The sequence below is a fragment of the Platalea leucorodia genome (genome assembly GCF_965183815.1).
Source record: "Platalea leucorodia genome assembly, chromosome: 5".
Lineage (NCBI taxonomy): Eukaryota > Metazoa > Chordata > Aves > Pelecaniformes > Threskiornithidae > Platalea > Platalea leucorodia.
In genome coordinates, this window is record NC_138827.1 from 62,615,845 (window position 1) to 62,639,484 (window position 23,640).

The 23,640-nt window shown below is 38.6% G+C and overlaps 1 protein-coding gene across 1 annotated transcript in view; it reads right to left on the reverse strand.

Annotated features, from left to right (window-relative positions):
- Positions 1-23,640, reverse strand: part of SPAG16 (sperm associated antigen 16) — a gene marked incomplete at both ends in the record, with an annotated part of 412,526 nt that overhangs the window by 113,392 nt on the left and 275,494 nt on the right. Inside the window, 2 exon segments of the mRNA XM_082311439.1 lie at positions 9,456-9,521; positions 21,647-21,896. Of these exon segments, the coding sequence (XP_082167565.1) occupies positions 9,456-9,521; positions 21,647-21,896 (316 nt within the window).

Sequence of the window (23,640 nt, forward strand, 5' to 3'; positions counted from 1 at the left end):
ATATTATTTCTAGGTTATTAATTTTATCCTTTCACAGCATATGGAGACTCATACAGAACACCCCTTGTGTCCTCCAAAGGAGGAGCTCCATTAAAAATCATCAATGGAAATGGCAGAACTTTGTTGCAGCAGAATTGCCAGTTCTACTGACTTTCAAAAACAATGATGGATCATGGGTCTCTTGCTTGTTTACATGCACTCTGCAGGCTTTCCTCTTGCTGTGTGAAACAGAGAGAATCTCTCTTTCCTTTGCCACATCAAGTAGCACGAAGTGCCTCGTGGTGTTTGAGGAGAACAACACATGCTAGGCTTGCAGAAGCCCTTTGCATAAATTTACATATGAAACCCAAGATCACTGCACTCCCTGCAGAGTTACTGCTAGCCACAGTTGACATTGCACTTGAAACAGTACTGCGAAGAGAGCAATATCTTTTGCAGAGAGGTTTAAAATAATCAATTTTGTTTTTCCTTTCTAACCATCAAAGAAGTGCCTTTGAATTCTGGGAGCCGTGCGGTGAGAGGAAGAGATGAATGATAATTGCCATTACTGGCTTTTCTCAGTATTTTGAGAGATACTATGACTAAAGTGAAGTTAGGTGCCATCATTACCTGACTAGACACTCCTGAAAGCAGTAAGCATAAAAAATTCCTAGGGTACGCCACGTTCATGTACAGGGGTTTTTATTGTCATTCAGTTCCTTAAAGTCTAAATAAGTACATTTTAAAAATCTGGGTAATATCCATTACAATACTGTTAATATATAGATGTAACACATACTTTCATAAATTTATAAATTAGTATTTGTGGCAATTGATCTATTGCTGAAATGTGAAATTGTCCATTTTAAAAGGCAGAACATCTAAGTCGTTGAAAGAAAATAAGTGTCAGTAAACGACATGTGGTTTTTTTAAACAGAAACTATCAAAGGAACATGTAAAATGAAAAAGTTCAACTTAATATTAGGCCCTTTATCTTGTCTTTTGGCATTTTTTAAGGGAAACTGAAGAGGAAATATCAACAATATATAAAATGTATTCACAGAAGCTTGCCCAATTCTGAACTCTGGTAAGCGTATGAATGTTTCTCCCAGTCTCAAAGTATTTCGGGCAAAAGAATGATCAGTTCAACAAATCTCATCCCATTATTTCAAGAACTTCCTCATAAAAAAGCAGCTAAATATCAAAATAGAATAATCTGCATTCCTACCCCTGATGGACTTCAGCTGTGCATTCTCAATTATTTTCAGATTAAATCATTCTGATATTCAAGTACTCGCTAACAGTGATATTTATTCAACTACAGATTAATTGCATTTTCATAACAGAGAGGCCTTTCCAAATTTGGCCCTACTTTCACTCTTGCATAAATTAATTTTAAATCCAACTTTGTATTGTATAAAGCCACGTACTACACAAGCACGTATACAGCACTGTTTCAAGCACCCTGCTTCCCTTTGGCCATGATTTGATAAGCGCTATACAGTTCAAGAGTCCTCTTACCAACCACAAATCATTGGTCTAAACTAAACCCACTTCTCTAACCCAAGTTTGATTTAAGCCCTTCTGAAGCGTTAACTTTGCACAAACATGTTTTTTGTCGGAAGAGCCGTTACCTCTCTGCTTGTAACCAATGCAAAACCATACCAATAGCACCTATTTCAACAGGTAACCTGGCTAATGTAACGTGGGCCCCCATCCACACCTGACCACAGAAAACTGGGAGTGCTGGGTGAGCTGGAGGTGTGCAGATTCAGCATGAGCAGCCACGTCTGGAGCCCCAGCCTCACAACTCAGCGCTGCGCAATCATTCCCATTCAAGTCAGTGATAACCACGGCACTGCGGATAAAAGTCTCACAATTTATTGAGAAAATGACTGTCTCATGAGAAAGTTACAGGATAGAGCGTAGGGATGGTGTGCTGCTTTTTTATATATTTTAGAACATTATTTCCTGTGAAATATCACGTAGAGAGGCAAGTTTGACTGTATTGCAGGTGGGAAATTGAATTTAAAACAATCTAGATGTATCTTCATATTAGATTTTGCTTGTTTTGCAAAATGACACGTTTAAAAACCAGCTGTTAAAATGAAAAATGAATTATGCTGGGGCCTGGACCCACAGTGTACTTCTGCCACAGGAAAGTCTGGCGTGCTGGGCCAGGAGATGTAATTTTAAAAAATCCTTATTCCTTAGGATACGCAAATTAAGTCTTCTCCTCTAAGAAAGAAGGGCAAAGTTTTCCACAATGCTAGCAGTTTTGCATGCTAAGCAGTGTCTGCTTCATATGTTGTATATACAGAGGGTCACATTCACTGTAGAACACAGAATTAAGCAAACAAAATCACATTAAAGGGGATAATCTCTTTTTCTTTCAGTTATACTTACAAGCAAATGGACATAAGAATACGTTTCTACTTGTAAATATAAAGTCTGAAAACATAAAAGAAAATACTGTATGGCCAGTTAATTATCAGTTTCTGCTGAGGATCTTTCCAAGGGCTGATCTGACCTAAAACATACAGGTTATTTAAAGTTACTCAGAAACAAATTATGTTAAAGCTAGTTAAAAATGATGCCACATTTCCTCTTCTTTTAAAGTTGTCTAAAATCCAAATGTCTATGCATTATCCCCAAACTTTTATCATGAAGAGTTGAGACAAAGCTTCATCATATGCAAAGATTTAAACGAGAGCAAAATCTGATTAAAACCTTCAACTAGAAAAGTTAAATATTTCATTTACTGCTGGTTCAAAACTTCTCTGCCTACATCTGGATTGTCTCCATTTCTCAGAAGCATTACAGTCTGGCTGTGTAACAAACAGCCGCCTTTCTCATTTCTCTCGGAGCAGTGCTTCCCAGCGACACATCATGGTGTCCCACTCGGGGTGGGGGATAGCAGGACATCCTAAAGCACAAGTTTTAATTAATGTAAGAAATTAAAAGGGGCCAGGTATACTGCATACCTCCAAAAGGAAATATTCAGTTTTTCAGATTCAAAATTCTCCAGATTTAAAATATTCACAGAATATTTAATAATATTCTATAAATAAAGTCTGAAATTTGAGTAAATGTACGTTTAATTAGCAGTGAAGTATGCAGTTAGCAGGTCAATTCTCTTGTTCATTTAGTAACAATATAAATGAACATTAGCCAGAGCACGAATGAATGAGACACTATGATGGCAGGCACCTGCCCTGCTTCCTACCTTCCTTGCGTAGATGTTCCCCATCCGCACCATCTCCATGTAGTCCACTTCTGGAGCACAGAAGTCTCAGTGATTATGACCAGAAGTTTTCAGCCATCACGGTATACGCAGCTCTCTCCCAAGGAAAAGCAGCTGTCCCTCAGTTACTTCACTTTATAATTATAGAGTCCAGGTACTAGTAGACACCACATTAACATGAGGTATGTCTTGCACTCACAGCACCAAGACCATGTAGAACTACTGGTATCCAGCAAAGAGACATGCCGCAAAGAGGGGACTTGAAAGGATTGACTGGGTGGGAACGCAATGCCTCTTACAGAACGCAAGGCCTTAAGGTAATATCCGCAGACAGGCACATATCCATCTTGTAATGCCGAGTGACAGAAAAGGCTGAAAGTGATGTCTCTACAAGTATCATTATTGGGAAAAAAGTACATTCCTTTTTTTCCATCGCAAAGCAAGAAAAGAGAACACAAGGCAGTGGCTTTCTCAGAAATGATCTATATTGCAGTAAGACTCTTTGCTTCCCATTTCTTGATGGGTTTGAAATACTTTCCCAGAACCTACCATCAGGAAGAAGAACAAAAGGTGGTCTTCTCAAATCTAAGCTTTTGCGTGTTTGTTTGGGTGAATGTTACAGGACATTTTGGGATTTACGGAGAGTACCTGCATGGTGACAACAGAGAGCACCAAAAAAAAAAAAAATCAACCCATTACCAAATTCATGGTAAATGAAAGAAAGATCTAAACCCTGAGGCTGAAGGAGAGAGGTCCTGTGGCAGAATGAGCTAACCTCACCTCTCATAACACAAAGCGTCGAACGCTTAAAACAAAAGGTGAATCTTCTCGACCTGTGATTATTTTCAGAGTTAGCAATCTTGACAGGACTGGGTTTAAAATCTCAAACAAATAAATTACACTGTGGAGAACAGAAAGGCTGGCTAATTCCAAGTTTCTGAAGGTAACTTAGGCCTTGATTAAACAAACTTCAAGACTAACAGGTTTTTTTTTTTTTTTCCCCAGAAGAAATTATAACTGGGAAATTGATCCAAAAAAAATCCAGGAAGCCAGATTTCTTCCAAACTAAGACAGCGAAGAAACTGCATTTTGCCTGATTTAGAAGTGCAGAGGTAAAGTCCAGGGGCAGTCGGTGCATTTAAACACTGACACTAAAGGTTTCTCAGTCACCATCACCGGCTATGCGTGAAAGAAAAAAGTATTCTTCTCTGTCATTGACTTATCGAGGTGTATGGCACCTATTACTAAGTTTTCCTTTGCACGCGATCTCTGATAAGAAACTAGAAATGGTGATGGGGAACGGAATGACACAAACAAGGTGTGACATTTAAAAATCAGGCTCGGATTTTTTTCAGTCCCGTTGAAGCACCTTTGCTAAAAGACTGTCTCTTTTCTCGGGGGGACAGAAATACAGCACCCTGGGAGAGCCACCCCCATACAAACCAACGCATCATGGATTTCCTTGGCTGCCTGAACACAGCCAGATAAGCACACACATATTGGAGCTCCCTCACAGAAAGATCTGGAGGAATTTTTTTACTTCTAGGCTATCTGGTAGGGATATTCTTAATTGTTTATCCAGGCTTCCATATTAAGACTCTGATATTGGAGTCGGACAGCAAGAATATTTAAACTGATCAAAATAAAGACAGATCTACCCGATTCTTCTAGAGTGGTTTCAGAACATCTTATCTGGTCTACACGTAATGCATAAAACAGGCACATACTTGTTAAGTGTCGGTATCTGTGAATACCATTAGCATCAGAGATGATGGGAAGTGATTAAGCAGTATGCCTGGCCAAGGGAAGAGAGCATTCCAAAAAAATGACTTCCAGCAATAGGGAATAACATGAATATTTCAGAGAATGGATGTGGAAGTGGATTTTAGCAGTTTTCTGAGAGTTTCACTATTATCAGAAAGAGCTTTTTGCCAACAAGTAAATGAGAGTATTTTGATGCCGTTTTTGTTCTTTGCCATGACACAGAGACAGAATAGATTTATTTTTTTACCTCTAACAACGTTTGATGGCCTGAAAATGGTTAATTAATGATACTAAAATCTGTATTTAAAATGTAATTCAGTTCTGTAATTATATTTCTTATGCATGGAGACAGAAATAAACTAGAGGAAGAACCTATTAGTCCTTTTGCATGTATAATTGAACATGTTTGATATTACTAGGTAACCTTTGCAAGTAACTGGCTTTGAGTTTATGCACAGAGGTGAACACTTTGAATACATAAATAACAATAAGAGCAGATAGGTTTTTGATTTTGTATTCTGTTCTTTTCTTGTTTGTGTCTGTTAGATGCAGTCAGACATCCCTGGCTTTATTTGGCCATCCATAGAAACATCTGAAAGATCTGACTTTTGCATCATTTGGGTGCAGTAATGAATAAGAACTGACATCAAATATCAATATTATTGGCCCAGCTAAATGGTAGCTGACATCCAACTGGACTGCTGAAGAGGTAAACAAAATTCAAATTTTGTTTTTGTTTAAAAACTGTCTGACGTTATTTGTCCTTCAGTAAATCAATGGAAGAATGACCTAAATGCTGTTTGCATTTTGGCTTGCGGAGGTAATATCGGGCAGTTGCTATCAAGCATATTTTTTATAGTCTTTTACGTTTTCCTAGTATAAACTGTAATTCCACAAAGACTTTTTTTTTTTTTAAGGAAACTTGGTAGCCTCTGTAATGATTTCTTAACCTGTAGACATCATACAAACACAACATGGCTGATACAGACAAACACAGGTGAATGACAAATCATACTCTTATTTGAACACAAACATATATATACGCACACATAAGGGAGCAAATTTTGTTCCACTTTAAATTCATAATGATTCAACCAAGCATCCATAGTCTTTATACTTGATTACCATAGGTGATTTGCCAATCTGGGAAAATGCTGTGCAAAGTATGTGCAAAACTAATTTCAAATGCTATTTAGGCCATACTTAGATTTTATATTACACACCAACATTCAAGAAGAGATCACCATTCCTTGTATGAATTCTACTGTATGAAATGGCATTGTTTTCCCCCAGCTGTTGATCAAAAATATGTATTAATGTAAAAATGTTAGTGGTTTGATTTTTCATCTTTGCATGAATTATGCAAACGCCTAACAGCCTCTCCATAATTATCCACAAGACAGAAGGAGAGGTCCAGGGCTGACTGGGACATCCCTGCCTTAATGTCCAGATGTAGGCACTTTGGGGCTCCCTCCACCGCCTTTTGCCCACCATGAGCCTACATTTGCGAAGTTGTATGGAATCCAACAATTAAGCGGGGTCACCTCAAATCCCAGTAACATTCAAAAACTGTGGAATTTACTTCGCCTCTTAGGTGCAGTCTCACTTGGGTTTCCCTAGAGCGGGTCTTTGCTTTCCCACGTAAGATATGTTCACAAGTATCTTTTACTGCACTCAGAGCCTTTGAAGTGAACTGGAGCACACACAGTAGCCTCTAAAAAGACACCCTTACAAGCACATGCACATGCTTCTACTCAAAGGCTTATCTCTCAGTGGAAAAGAAACATCTGAAACATTTTTCTCTACAAAGTTAGTTATAGGGACGTGGGAGTAAAAGGGGCAGTAACATTAACTTTTAGGAGAAAAGATGCATTTTTCTACGTCTTCAATTCAAAAGCAGCTATATGGATTTTGCTCAAATTTTCTCCATCATTCCACAGGCAGAGAACCAACTTGGAAAACCACAGAATTTATACACTGCTGAAAGTGTTATCTTTTAAGTCCTGACATAACCACAACTACAGAAGTTAGAGCAGAGTATCTATCAGGGCAATGTGACTACCCGCCAGATTCTCCAGAGAGCTCGTGTCCCAGCAAGGCGGCCTCCAACAAATGGCCACGTTTCAGGTGCCAAACTGGCAGTTATTTTTCTGTAGAAAAATTGCTAATTATGGACTCTGAACACTATTAAGAGTTCTGGCTTTAAACTGGCCCACTTAACAAAAAACTATTAACTACAGTTTCAGAAGCATGGTATAGTAAATAACTCAGATTTAATCAGTTTCACAGAGTTTAATGAGGATTTATTCAATCAGTATTAATGTATTTTTTTTTTCCTTCTTCCTCATACAATACTCTTCCCCTAAAATATCCGTTAATTTTTGGACACACTGCCTGGATGGCTCTCTGATCTAGCAGAAAATCTGTTCTGTATTTTTGTTACAGGACATTGTGCAATTAGAATTCCATGTTCTTTCAAAACTCCTTTGGGCACCAAGCAGCCTGAGACACGACTATCACAGGCCCACAGAAGTGACTTAGGAGTCTACTTAAACTGACCTATATCCTAAGCAGAAAAAGGAGTGGATATCTTGGGATCTTTCACCATTACAGCACTGCACTCACAGAGTCCAACCCTATAGACAAGACTTCGGACAAAGCATGAGAACTGCAGACCCATGACATTAGGATAGGAAAAAAAAATATTAAAAAAAAAAAAAATCCAGGTAGGAGTCTGTCAGCAGTCAGCCTTCTGTTTGGCCATTTCAGACTTAAGAAACCAGACTTTTCCAAAAAATCTTTGCCTTGCTGCAAAGCTTCTTTGGCCAGGTCTAACCATTAAAGCTTTCTGTTGGCCACTCTGGAAGTGATGTTGTGCACCTTTGTCCAAACAGTCCAAGATCAATCTCCAAAATCTTTTGCATGAAAGCATTGTTGAAAATATTAATGTCTATAAAAAAACCTTTTTTCCTCATAAAACAAAAAAAAAAGTCACTCAAAACCCCTTAATCAGCTTGCTTAGGGTGGAATATTTTAGTTTCTTAGTGGGCAAGCAGTAAAGGGTAAGAAAACAGTTCACTGGTGCTGTAGTTGGTTGAAATACAGCCCTTGCTTTGCCAGCCAACCAATGTGACAACTGTAACTTGTACATCTCAGGACTAACTACTTAGCGTTTTCAGCAGTTTTCCAGTACATACAGAGTTAATTTATATAACTGCAATTACAGCTTCTGAAATTATATTCCTCACTTAGTTTAATCAATGCTGCACTAGATGTTTCCATTTTTACTAATTCAATCATTGAGAATGTCAACCAATGATTTTAGTCTAGAGTTTAATGCCAACTATAATATTCTTTATCAAAATAACCTGCTTATCTGGAATATTATCAGCACACAGTCTTTAAGCTTCCTGTTAATCATTATAGGTCACGTTAGAGCATGATGCTTTTTGCAGATACTCACGTTAAAGACAGTGCTAGAGTATTGCTATAGTGTTTCCCTCACAATTCTTGCTACTGTTAAATATTCTGTGTTCCACACCACCATGTTTCAAAATACTGAGAGGCAGGTTGTGCCTGTCAAATATATAGATACACGCATGCGGCCAAGAAAGAATTAAGATGCCTTGGGAATTCCTATTCCCCTCCTTGACACAAGCTTATCCCACGCTTCCTGCTACGTCAACCCCTAGGGTTTGCCCTATAGGCACATAGGGTTGACATAAGCAGTTGGTAAAGCAGTAGCTGATACTGAACAAGAGGAGAATATTCAGGATCTCCTGTAGTAAAAACTAGCACCTTGCTCTGCTTGTAATAAAAGTGGCAGTGAGAGCACAGGGAGCAGGAACACAATTGAGATATTTTCCAGGAAAGATGGTCCCTGAGAGAAAAGAGTGCAAGTGGTAGCAGAAACCAGCACATGCCTCACAACTTCCACACCAGTTTTAAAGTGCAGTGTGGCCAGGAGAGCTAGAGGAACCATACATCATAAATGTTTTGATCATTTCAGAATATTTCATATCACCTCAAAGAAACATTTTGGAAAAGTTACTTCCTTTCCAAAGTTAACAGGCATTCAGATCACAGTCTGTCACCAATCCCAACCAAAACGATGCATTTTAGACAACGACTATAAAATTAACCATCCAGGAAAAAAACTAACAGCGAACTTCATTTAAGTAAAGTAACTAAATTATCATGACAAAGGAGAATAGCTTAGATATCATGCACTGATCAAAGGAGAAAGGAGGTAGGCGCAAGGAAGGGGCAGCTTTATTGGCACAGTCTCTGGGACTCTACTCTGGCTGGCAGGTGTGTGCCACACTGAACTGCTCTAGAAGTCATTACTAACACTGAATTCAGTTGCAGAGGTATCTATTTCACCAAAGTGCATGATACTATTTACCAGAACAAGGAACATGACGATTAAAAAAAAAAAAAAAAAAGAAAATTCGTACAGAGAACTTACCTTCATGTTGAATGTAGCATGATTACAGGAATGCAGGTGACCATAGGATGTGTAAACATGGAGACCCTAGGAATTCAACATAAAAAGAAAGCAATTAAATAAGTTATCATGATAGAAATTAACCCATACCCTTGTAAATAGAAATAAATAGAAAGACCTTGATTTTATGGCTGTGTGCAAACCAAGGCACTTTGTGTGCTACAAAACAGCTCCTGGTTGCTAGAAGAACACATTTCTCACAATTACTAAGGATATATCTCCTTACTTCACATAATAGCTAGCAGAAAACGCGCGTTCAAATATGACAAAAAAGCCATCTCCCTCGACAGAGGGTTTGAATTAGAAGCGTAATCACTGCTTCCAAAAGACTGAGCTCTTGCTCTTAGGCAGTGATTCAGCACGTCTCTCCATATTCCACACACACCATTAAAGTCTTCCTTACGGAATCACAAGCACGATATCAAAATTAATTATCTTTTGTCATCTTCCACATTAGGCCGTAAGTGACCTACATAGTGCAGTAACATATGTCAGATGTCATCACTGATACCTGACTTGTTCTCCCAGTACAGGAGGCATCCAACCACAGTATCTCCTGCTAAAAAAACAGAAGTCCTCAAGATGGGAAGACAGAGGTATTAAAAATAGATGCACTTCTCTGCTTTCATAAAAATCACTGCTTTCATGGGTAACATTAACAAAAATAGTTTCTATTAAAAGTGAAACCCAGCTTTGAACAGTGTAGTCATATCCTGAAGAACAAGTTTTCACTCTAAGAAAACATTAATAATAAATAAATAAATGACAATAAATGACACTGGAAGCAAAAGACAATTTGTTGTATTCTTCTGGAGAGAAGAAAACCCCCAAACCAAGATCTGAAATTCCTCTACTCATCTTAGTAGTCCTTCATTGTACTTATTCCAGCTTGAATCAGTCTTTCGGGAGCAGGGGTAACATAGGTTAATCATACCTCTGTCATGCTTTTAGAGTTTATACCATCAGCTTAATTCCATTTTTATTTACCCAATCTGGGGGAAAAAAAAAATCACTGCTCCTCTGACGTAAGATATTTGAATTCTCTTTTTCACTGACAAAACCTCCTACATTTTTCTCATCAGCATGCTTTATCAGTATATTCTCACTGTTTGCAACAAGTCCTTTCAGGAAAGTAGTTAATGAGGTTTGATCACAAAGTAGTTCTGGAGGGACACTACTCGATAGTACCCGGTAGTTCGTATTACATCTCTGAACCATTTAGGAGAACTCAGTCCAACAAAACAGCAGTTAAAGGGGATTAGATTGCTGTTGTAAATATCTCAGGGGTTAAGAGCAAAGAGGGAAAAGAGCTATTGAAGCTGAAGAGCAGTGTTGATGCAGGAACATATGGGTATTCATTATCTGCAGATAAATTTCAGTTGGAAATTAGAAGACAGTTCTCAAACAGTGAGATATGAAAACTCGCTCCAAGTAGCGGGGATAAAAAATTCTCATTAATTTTAAGAAGCTGCTTGAAAAGTCTGAAAATAAGTGACCTCCTCCTGCATGTGATCTTTTGCCTGAACTTGGAGACAAGGAGACTCTTTCCAGTCTTGTTCATATGACATTAGAATACAAATTTCTGATGAAGTCCAGCATTTAATGCTTCACGGAATTCCTTTTGTTTAAAAAATGTCACCAAAAAAAGGCAGCAGGCTACTTTGGCAAGCGCCATTTTGTATCTTACTGTATTTTTCATATACCTTTCTGTCTGGAAGTAGTCTCTGCTTCAAGGCTGCATATGCTATTGAGATCAAACTAGGAAATTAGTATTATTCCCATGGAAGGACTGCAAGAAAACCTATCAAGAAAAAAAAGGCTCTGGGCTATTAAAAGCAATCCACTATCTTTAAAGATCAAGCATGCCATCCACTTTAAGCATAAAAACGTTGCCAGGCGAAGTTCTTGAGTCCTCCACAGTTTTCAACAGACTCAGAGGGGGAAAAAGTGCTGAAAAACCCCCAACCAAAAAACTTATATATTTACATGATTTTTAAATAATAAAATACGAACCAATAAATCCTGATGAAAAGAAAATTTAAGTAATTATTATCCAATTATGAATTCACTGTTGGAATAGCAATGTGATTACACAAAATTCCCATGATATTGACAGACAAATTAAACCTGATAAAGATGACATAATACGAGACAAAGATAACCAAACACATATGAGCAGTCTAGCAAGAAAAAATTTCAAGGACATAAAATCTACCTTGTGTCCTAGCAGCAGTATCAATTGTACCCAGCCCATGGTAACAACCCAAATGTTGGTACGTTTTGCATGCAAAAAATAGCCCTTGTAAAGTAACTGCTGTTGCTCAGCGGGGCATAGTATTTACCCTCAGACACTCTCAAATACCAATATATACACAGTAACCTTTCCACAAATGCAGAAAAAAAACAAACCAAAATCACTATCACAAACCAAAAAAAAAAAAACAACACATAGATGCCATGCCACAAAATGGATGTGAACTTTCTGATTTCCCTTCCGTAAGTCATTCAGTATAAACCATCTGAAAAAGATTTTAATAATAGTAATAATAATAATAAAAGCTAGACAAAGGCAATGGTTCTGTAAAGTGTTTCTCAATACTATTGCTGAAACTTAATTTCCAAAGTGCCACTTTATTATTATTCAGTGCACAGCTGGTGTTTCCTTTACCAACACCAGGAAATCTGAGTTTTGCAGACATAGATGCCACAAAAATAAAACTGGAAAGCTTACTATTTAGCTGTAATGTTCCAGCAAAATCAAACAGTAATAAATATTCCCTGGATCAGAGCGCATGTTAAGATAGCACTGAGCTTTCAGCATCAAGAGCTCAGCAGTAAGTTAATGATACCCCTTTTGCACATGCATTCTGCTTTTCAGTCTTTAATTATAAAATAATCTATTATAACACCACCAGGACCCCTGCTTCATTCAATGTGGAACTGAACCAGGTGTGAACAGGGTGTCCAAGCCCCAGGCTTAATCTCCTTTCGAGCAAAGTCTGGAGCACCTCTTCTTCAGAGGAATTTCACTGGAGTGCCTTGCAAATTGGTCCTTGGCTTACTAACAGCTTCTTGTCATCCAGGAACCAGCTGTATGATTCTGCCATTTAACTGAATTTCTTTAAGGTTCAAGATGAGCAGGGGCAAACAGCTGAGACTTGTATCACAAGGAAAAGAGCAGAGGAAAAAGGAGGAGCTTGTCTTAATGTTAGGGGAGTTGTCAGTTAGGGAAAATTATGCTCCTTTGCTGCTACTTTCTAGGTCTCACTGACCATTACCCCACTGACAGAGATAACATTATCACAAATCAAGAGTAGGAGAAACAAAATATCAGAGCAGAACTCTGCATCTGTAAAAAGGCCCATTTTTTCCACATTTAACCCATGAGGTCTATCCAGTCTCTTTGCATATGACACCCTAGAAGCATAAAGGACAGTAAATTATGGAGTAAATTATTATTGTCATCAGGTCTTGACTGAAATATTAATGGAGCAAATGTCAGTTCTAGTCACTCCTTGAGCTACTGCCCAATTATATTAATAACCATACATTCTTCTTCTGCGGAAAATACACAGATAATAGCAACGTTCAAAGAAAACAAAATATGAAGTGTTCTGCATGGTTGGATTTTTTTTTTAAAAAAATGATTATTCACACATGCACACACATATATAATTTTCCATTTTGAAACCCAGAAATTAACATTAGAATCAGTGGTTAGAAACACCATGGCATTATGTTATGGAGCCTACCAACCTCTCAGCTTCCACTGAGCACAGACATTAATTGCCTGTCTTGGACTGGAGCTATCTAAAAGACTTCAGCTAGAGAAAACATTTCTTTTTTTAAAATGCAATCCAGTACTGTAGAAAAGCAGCCTGACCTTTGCAGCTATGGATCTGTGAACAGTAATCCTGCTGCAAAAGTAGTTAAACAAGGAACCTAAATTCAAATGATTTTTTGTTCTTACTTTCACAGGATAAAAGCCCAAGATATCGGAATCAATAGTGAAATTCTGCTGTACATCCTCCCTATTGTGTCCATATAGATATACAAATACCAGGGCAAGACAAGACAGGCTGAAGACAATCATAATTAATATACTACAGCTTCTTTGCATCTGTAGAATTAAGTTCAACCATTAACTATGTAACACAGCAGTTGAATCTTCCTATACTTATTTCAATTACCAGTTTAGCAGCAATAACAAAAAATCCCCAAACCTAACAAGCACCTCTGGAGAAAACACACAGCCAAAAACTGTTGAGCATCGTTTAAAAACTACTCATGTTTTTTAAACTCTGCTGTTTTGATTATTTTTTCTGGATTTTGAATGCCCTGCTATACATGAAAGCCTGACATGAACAAACTTACTTTGCCAAGTTCAAAAATCCAGATAACATATCCATTAGATCAAGCTGAGTGTAATATACTAGGTACAACACGTAATTATCTTTATTAGTTCGATATGATATGAGCTTGTAGATAACAACATCTGAGTATGAGATTTATCTAAACAGTGTTCAGATAAGAGATATATTTGTAACTTCTTGGTTCATTTAGAAATTAACTCAAAGAAATATGTTCATTCAAAAGGACTGAACTAAGAAAAGTGTTCAAACCATGAAGCACTCAACAGTGGAGTTGTTCACCTCATTCTCTTTATTAAAAACAAACAAAACCTCCCAACAGTTTTTCATGAAAGGTTTAATTTTATTCGGGGGAAAAAAACTAGTATCTTGAATGAAACTTCTGATCTTATATAGGTAAATTTTTTCCAGAAAGTCAAAAAATCTAACGCTTCGGAAGCTCACTTCACCAGACTTGAACTTTTCCTAAAACAAGGGTCATGTTAAATGTACTGTGATTACTGGCTATTGACTCACTGGGGAAGGCCCAACCTTTCTCTCAATCTCCCTTGCTGAATACGGCCAAGGGCTTCCCTTTTTACAGCAAAGTGCAAAATTAAAAGCGTGACTCCTATTCAAATCCTTGCCTTATTCATGACATGGCCTGTCTGCCTGGTATACCTGCGCTTTGCATCAGCAAGGCGCTAGCGAACTCTGAAGGAAACGTGTGACGTATCCAGCAGAACGGCGGGCTCTGAAGTCACTCGCACTGCAGGGGAATCGCCGGCATTGTTGCCTTGAAGTAGGTGCACTGGAAACATCAAAAGGGATCTGGATCTCTTTATTAGAGCACAAGCTATAACAAGGTAATTTTTAAAAGAGAGAAAACTTGTTTTCATGGGATATGACAGGAAAACACAAAAATTGGAGGGAAGAGTCTAAAAGCACCTACCCTCTCTACCTTCGCAAGACGGCTCCTTTCTTTTAGTCTCTCCTTTCAGCCCAGCCCGTAATAACACACTTCAGCAATCTCCTGCATCACACGAAGTCTGTGCGTGCCCCCCTCAAGGCCAGCCCAGCTGCTCACAGCAAGAGCCGCTCTCCTCTCCATCTGCCCCATCCGGTCTCATCCAGAGGGCACTGCTCAAAGCAAGGCAAAAATGCGTCCACCTCCCAGCTACTCTCTCAGAGGCTTTTATGAGCACATGACATACCGTATCTGTACAGCAAGCAGTGAACAACTTTGGAAAACAATTCTACTATCTGTCGCCACAGGTTTTACTCGATAAACTCAAGCACATAACCTTCAGCATGGAGTTTGCTCTTGTTCTCCTTGCTTGGAATAGACCCTGGGGGAAAAAATCATGTGGAGAAGACTGTTTCTTGATATTAGATCAGAAGTAAGGCCAGGGCATTACTTAGATGTTTTGTAATCTGGTATTTGGGGAAAAAAATTAAATTGCAATAGTCATTTGTGTGCCTTATTATACAAGGATTCAAAGAGGCAGGCATGTACACTAAAGCTGAAGTACATCAGCTGTTGGGCTCTTTGCTATTATGGTCATATCCCTTTCTCAGCCAGCCTTTTTTTTTTTTCTTAAACTTTATTCACTACATCTTCCTAAAGAAACAAAAGAGAATTTTGAATCTCTTTAAAATGCATGAACTTATATAACAATTTTCATACTGTGAAACATTAAAAACTTGAGAAACAGCATTTTTCTAAAGCTGGTAGATAATAGAAACTAGAAATAGAGATCTGCCTGCCAGCTAAGCCAAACGCCACGGTTTTCATCACAGACCACCCTTCCTTTCACTTCAGAGTTAGTAAGGCCTGCTATTAAAAACATGGAAAAAACTAAAGTAACCTTGCTCTGGGACACCCCTGAATTATCTCATTTTTCTGCATCTGAACTTTCACTTGAACGTAGCATTAATATGTCTTTTGCACTGAACATGCAGTCCTATTCATTTTTCTTAATTGGGAGGAAAAGTATGTTTCTAGGCCAAGACCTTGTATGCTAAATCTGTTCAAAGTGAACCTCTAAGGCTCTCCTAAAAAACACTAAAAACAGGAGTTTATAGTAGAAATGCTGACAGATTATATTCTTGCCAGCATAATATAACCTGACTCTAAGATAAATGTTTCATGAATTAGGAAAGCTGAAAAAAGCTCCTCTGTTCAGCTTTGTTCTTGAGATGAAAGCGAATTATCTTTTTGTCTTCTACTGACACTTGGATTGTTGTACTGCAGTCTGTGGAAACCTGTAACCACAGGCAGTATTTAAACAGACATGACCATGTGAGACTCTCTCCTCATTAAACTCCTATAAAGGACATCAAACTTCTAACTATATAAGGAGGAAAAAAAGGTTTTATAGCAAGCAGATACCTTCCTGTACCTGCTTCTGTGAGGAGAGAGAACAGTCATCTCTACTTGGAGAGATCACACACAAGCACAGTTCCACCTGCACGGCCATGACAGACCAGCCAGGGAGGAGGAGGGAGAAATTTCTTTGCTGCACCCATCATTCCTTTAAAAGAAAATAAATAAATAAAAAAAAATCCCTCAAAGATATTGAAATTATTTCACTAAAACCAGACCTGTATATTATTCCCCTGGTTGATATTGGCAGATGGCTTCAGTAACAGAAGCTACTGCATCTTAATAAGGATTCATAAGGCAGGTGAACATACATCACCCTGTCAGCACCAAAAAAGCCGAGTTCAGTAATTGCATTCCTCCAATCCAACGTAACTCCTGGAGTTTAAATGTTAGAGCGAGGGAAGGATCAGTGGTGCAAAAGCAGGGATGGCCAGGGAAATCCCGTATGCTGAAGCCCATTAACTGCAGACTTCTCAGCACGGGATACGGCCTTTTCCCCCACAGAATTAGGCAGCCCATTTTTATCGTAACTAGAGTTTACTTTAAATTAACTTGGTATTCCAATACTTTGCAAAACATACCAACTGTTTTCAGAAGAGTAATGTGTGAATGACAGAAACCTAGTAGGACTGTCTAACATTAAACATTATGAGCTCTATTGCTTTAATGCAAAAAAGATCAGAAAGATTAATTATAAATGAGCAGAAGTTGCTGGTGGAATATAACTGGAAAAGTTATGAGTGCAGTGAAAGCACAGAAAAGAAATATAAAAGAATTTCTGTTGGCTTTGAAAATGAAATTACATGAAAGCAGAATAAAACAATGAATGCATAATTTAATTATATATGAGAAAAAGTGAGAAGGCTACATGGGAAACCCTTTCTTCCTTCCCACTTTTAAAGGTAGAGGGCTTGAAATTTAAGTTTCATGCTTGGAAGGTTTTTACTTTTCCTCTGTTCGGAAGTGAACAGCATCTGGCCTGCAAGAAAGCTACAAAAGGCATGAGAGGCTGTTCAGTGGTATATAGTTCAGCTTCTGCACACATACAGCTTCTACATCTGAAGCTACCACTCCTGTGCATTGTCTTCAGTGTCTGCACTCAAGAATTGTGTTTTTTCACCTGCTAATCCGATTCTGCTCCTGTAACAAAAGTCCTAAGAAAGCAACAACTGAGCAAAGCAACACGATGCACTACCTTCTGATCTTATCTGAAGATGAGAAGCTGAGTATCAGTCTGAAGGAGTTCAGTGCTCTTAAAACCCCAAGATCAATTTTGGCCCAAATGCCAAACTGTTGCCTTATGTGCATTCATATCAGAACACTGGTTATTTTTCCTAACAAAAGAAAGGAAAAACTAAGTGTTTTTAACTGAAAAAGACAGTACAGAGGCAAAAGCAGGTATATACACAACTATGATTATTAAATAAGACAAATGAGGTAGCCCAAAAGTTTAAAAAAAAAAGAAAAGAAAAGAAAAAGCTGAAGAATTTCTTCCCTTCAAAGAGTCAGTATAAATCAAGAGTAAGCCAATAAGATCAAAGTTATTACTTGTCTGAGAGCCATTTGGAGAGTGTTTACTTCTATTGGTATAAACGAATTTGTAAGCGTCCTGCATTCATACTGTGAATTTTATTCTGGCAGTCATTATGCATCAAATGCATCTCATCCAAATTTAAAATGGCAGATGCACAGAATAAAATACCAAAATAATAAAAAACAAAAAAGGGCAAACTTAACAGAACATGTCTGCAGTTCTCCTTTGTTAACCTGCAACTGCAGAATAGCACTCTTGAAGTCAGGTTCTCTTTTGATCTCTGTTTTCTCCATTAACCGAGAGGAAGGGATTGCCTAGTTCCCAAAGTAGGGGTCTTGGCAGAGAAACCAGGATCTGAACGGAAATGGAAAGCACATCACTTGCTTACCATGATCTGGTTTTCCCAACTGCTGCCACTTTGGGAGTAACAGCATTGCTGACCTGAGGGATCGAGATCAGAGAAAAGAATCCAGACTATTTGGCTAGGAACAGTGAAGGAGTTATTCACTGGAAAAAGAAGTGACTGAAATAAAAAAAATAGAAAAAAAAAAAAAAAGAAAAATGAACAGTTTCATTTAAAAAAGTATTTGGATTTCATAATTTGGAAAAAAAACATATCACCAGTGGAAGAGGAGAAAACACTGAAATCAGCTCTTACAAACACACTGTCCGTGGATTCTATACACCAGATCCTGCATACACTGTCTACATATTCCCAGTGAAAGGAGAAAAAAGGGATTGTAAATGCCTATCAAAAATATTCCTAATCTTGTGCAATTTCAAGTTCAGAATTTTGTGAGTAATTCAAAGTCAAATTCACATCGATATTTTCAGAAGTGAGGTTTTCCAGAGAAAAGAGAAAGTAAAGTAGGAAGGTCTGGGTACTGATGGAAATAGTTATATTTTTTAGTAAGTCTGCTGGATGTCTAAGTTTTATTTAGCATTCAAAGCACAAATACTTAATTACTATCTCAGTATCTCAATAATATGATGGTTAACTTCCATCACATTTAGGAACAGGCAAACTTTGTCTCATAAACTTGCATGCTTTATATGTTATGGGCCTTGCATATTTTTGGCCTCTTGTTTAGTTGAAACACAGATATCGTGTGAAAAGGCATCATCCTTTTTGTCGTTGCCTTACACTACCACAAGGATGTATCACAAAATGAAACAGATCTGGGGCCTACTGAAGCTAACGACAAAATTATTTCCAGTTTCACTCACAGAATGAGGATATTTCGCAATGCCTTTGCTAGAAAAAAACGTCCACCTGATGTCAAGTTTCATTGCATATGAAATTCCCTATGCCAATAAACATGCTTATGCTCAGACCAAAAAGATGTGGAAATACATCCTTTTGACTTCCGTCATACACAGCATTCCCATTGGAAGTACCTTGCTGAATCTCCGTCTAAGGATTACCAATATTACTCTTTCACCATAGCACTGCTCCCATTAGAAACCTGTATTCAGTCTCGGTGGGAAAGGAATTAGGCAAAACATTGATTTTGCAAGTCCCACCTGCTTTATAGAGTTTATTGATCATTTCACAGAAAAATTATTTTAATCATTGAAAATGCACTCTAGTGGTTTAGCTTTGTTAAGCTTATTAATATTTCCCAATAAACTTAATGACTTAAATGAAATAGGAACAAATATATTTTTTAATCCATCAATACTGGCACTGTATCTGGTGACTGGACTTACAGGACTACAGAGTATGCAACTATTTATGTCACCTTCAAAGAAGCACACGTAGAGGGCTGAAACCAGAAATTCTTTACTGGGAATATCACATAACAAAACAAGTATCATAAGTAGTTATAAATACATACATACCTATCTACATAAATACATAGTCATTCATTTGCAAGAAGATAAGTCAAATAATAAAAATATTGAAAAAAAATATTCCAAAGCAATATGAACACTTTCCCCAAAATGTGTTTTTCTGGTGCTAACAAGGTTATTGGGGGCAGGGGGGATAAAAACATTAGCATCTGAGAAGCAAGAGCTCTTCATCTGTTTTAGCACCGTTTTCCCAAGATGCTCGCATCACGGCACAAGATTGTAGAGATACTGAAGAGAAGTGAAACTCCTGGAAGCCTTTTCAGAGACCTCTTGGTAAAATTACAGCATGATTACATTACCTCTTAAATTAAAAAAAGTTTCTTACAAAGTTCAGCCTAGCTGTCAGAGTTGCCAGGATTAGATCTGGGACCAAATGTATTATGACTAAGCTCAACACTGTATAAATATTAGATCCATTATTCAAACAGCTCACAGGACACTGCGAGCTTGACTTTACATTGACAAAAATTCTCCATGAAATATCTTTCCTGGGATTTTTCCCTAGTAAGGGTTGTGGCATGGGCCCCTATCTGAGCAGAAAGAAAATGTTTTACATTTTACATACAGCAGGTTCCCATTAACGGAGTTCTATCACGTATGTAGCCTCAGACAAAAGAATTCGGGTTTTGTGAGTTATTAACGGCAGTCTGCTCTGTAATTGTCGGTGAAATAATCTCATTGACACATACAAGTTAGGAAATAGAGGTCTCATTAACAAAGCCTCTAGCCTTTATTAGATCATATAAATAACCAAGAGAGCCTGCAAAAGATCGATTACAGCCTTTAAACGTTTACAGAATCAGTGTTTAATTAAGACGATTTTAATATGCAAATCAAGCCTAATTATCATCATTTGTTAATGTTAGTCTGCCTGGGCTCTAAACAGCTTCAGCTGCAAATATGGTAACAGTATCATATTTTTGCTGCTTTTTTTTCCTAGGAAGAACTGCAGAGGAAACAATCGCGTTGTGCTACCAGTACGTACGAAGGCTTTCAAAACTGCATTTCCATTTACCATTTTGAGATGAAGGTCAAAAAAGTGCTCAGCGTAGCATAAAATCTAGCTAAAATGTTATGCATTTCTTCACCCACTATTTTGTAGAGTGCTTTAATTAATGTATTTCCTTCAAAGTAAGAAACCCCTCCGGGAGCTTCTTTTGATGAAAATCTGCCCTTGTTCAATGCAGTGATTGAATAGATAGGTTTCTGACACAGACCATTGTCACTCAGAAGCTGATATTGAGACTTTTTTTTTCTTCCTACCTCCTCCGCCTCGGGAATGGCAGGTAACCCTCCTATGCTGAGAAGCCACAGCATTACGGCAAAGCCCCTGGAAATTAAAGTGTGAGGCAAACAAGAGAAGAACACAGCCTTCGGCAACATGATGGGAGGAGCAGCCGGGGAGGAATACAAAGCAGCAGGGGAGAAAACAAATGTCTGTGTTCTGACTCTTGAAGAAGTAAAATTAAAGCCTCGAAGCCCCCATGAATTTGTTTTGGGAAAGAGGGTGGGGCCGCTGCAACACAATCCTGGTAAAAATCCTTCCCTTCTCCCGACACCGCTGCACTCCTGCCGCCATGATGAGCTGCACAGATTAAAATGAAGAACGAGAACCACTCGCCATGGGGCGGTATTGATTTGCTGTTGCACGCTTACACATTGACAGTGGGGGAAATATGAAATGTTTCTGTGTGCAACATTTTACAACACAGAAGGTCACGTCTTTATTTTTCTTTGCCATTATGTTTTCTTTCCTCATATTCCCGATGCTTTGGACCCTGTAGCTGCCAAGCCCTCAGCTGGTTGAGGGTAAAAGAAAAGCTCTATACTTTTACTTATTCTGTAATATATTTGGTATTTCTAAGTAAATGAAGTCCTCATAGAGGAAAGAAAAAAAGGACATGCAGTTACAATAGGCAATGAGTCTTTCAAGACAGAATGAATAAAAATGTAATAATTAGAGTAGAAATAAAATATAAGAAACAACTTGAAAAGCCCCCAATTCAAATGGGAGCAGAGAGGCTTTCACCCGCTGTCTTGACTGACGAATGGCTGAAAGGACCTCATACAGGAGCTGCACTGGGGTACAGCGCAGAGCCGTGGCTGGGTAGAGGTCTGTCAGGCGATCACTTCCCAGCTCCTCTTTGAAAGGTCCCCTGGAGACAGCCGTGGAGAATGGGGCGCCTTCAATAAAGCCTGCGCACGCCACTGCCGACGCAGCAAGCCCACACAGAGGTTGAGCTAGGCTAGGGGACGAATTTGGGCTAGGGGACAAACCCCTATATAGCAAGAGCAGTGAACACTCATGAACCTGCACGCGATGAAGGATCGAGCTACAGAATACGAAGCTGTTGAAGGGGCTGCTGAGGCAGCTGGCAGGCGCTGAAGCTGGATTTATAGCGTGTTCCCACTCAGAGCTGTGCGCAAAGGCACGGGGTTTCTCCACAGACTAATAACGACTGTGGGAGCTGCTATCATTTCTGGGTGAATATCTGAACCTGAGGAAACCACGGGAATTTGAACTAACCATATATGGAAGGGAGCACCTACAAAGTTTAGTTTTCTAAAGCTCTCTATTGACTGTAATGAAAAATGTTGACACTTTCCTGCTTATTCTTCATTAGATAAAATGGCCGGGATTTTCAGAGAGCCTGGGGAAGCTTGAATCTCAGTGGAACGTTGTCTAACGAGTGAAACAAGTACATTTTCAGGAAATACCTGCAAACCCAAGAGCAGGGAAGAAAGACTGGAAAATAAATGCAAACTAGGGCACGTCTAGGAGGCTTAGTGGAGAAGTTTCGTGTTCAGACACAGTACACAGAGTTACACCACTGAGCCACACCACCAGGACTAGGACAGGGAAGGAAAGAACGGAGGAGTACTTCAGAAGTCCAGAGCATTCAGTCCTTTACTGTGGCGCTGCAATGCTGCGTTGGCTGGTTTTGCCCAGCGGACGTTTTCCTACAAGGAGAAGTCAACAGCGCTGATGCGCTTCATACAGACAGCAAACTGACAGCAAAGGAAAGTGAAATGACCAAGACAATACTTGAGCCGCTACTTCACAGCTGAGGGTTCACAGTCATTTTCCAGCTCACCTCCACGCTATTTACTAACCTTGGACAAGAGACAGTCCTTTCTACCCCAGCTGAAACCTCCCAGGCCTTGGGAAGTGCTGTGCTCCAGTATACCTGCTCCAGCTTCCCATCCAGTCGCACACAAAACCAGCTACTTCTGAGGAAGATTCTCTTATGGAACAGGTGGTTATGCTGTCCATAAATATTATTTCATGTTCTCAAGTCTAAACTTGCTATCCATATTAAAAATATATGAAATACATTTTATGTTTGACACATTGTGTGGTCTCATGCATACAAATGTCCATTCACTTTTGTATCCTGCTCCAAGACTTGGCCTTAGTGTCTCAAACCTGCCTGCAGCTCCAGCGATGGAAAGTTAAAAACATTCCCAAACTCCCTCCTATGTCTCTGAGTGCTGTCATGTGCACTCAGCAAGATGAAAGAGTACCTGAGTCGGACACAGATCTGATAACTTCCTAAGATATATAGATATATCTCAGAAAGCAGATATTACTGTCAAAAACCAAAGAGTTTTAAAAATTAATTAAAAAAAAAATTACCTGCATTAGACACACACATCAACAATCCTGCTCCATAACAATGTTCAGGCATCTACCAAATTAAATGATAATTCTTATGTAGTGATCTTCTCAGTGTTCAATCATTTGAACATACAAATTTCAAGAGCATTGTTATAAGAACTGTCATAAATAAAAAGTACTACTTACACAGCGTTTTACACCCTGGAACAGATTGAGCCTCTGTTGAAGTCTTACTCTCCAATAAGAATGGAATTGGTGCCCGTTTTACAATGTGGAGAAAAGGAAGTACGCCGGCAAACATGGCTGAAAGCTGCGGGAGGAATCCTGACATTATGTTTAAGCAGAGCAGGGCAAAACAAAATTTCATTCAATTTCTCAGGTACAGTGAGCACTCAGTATGACTC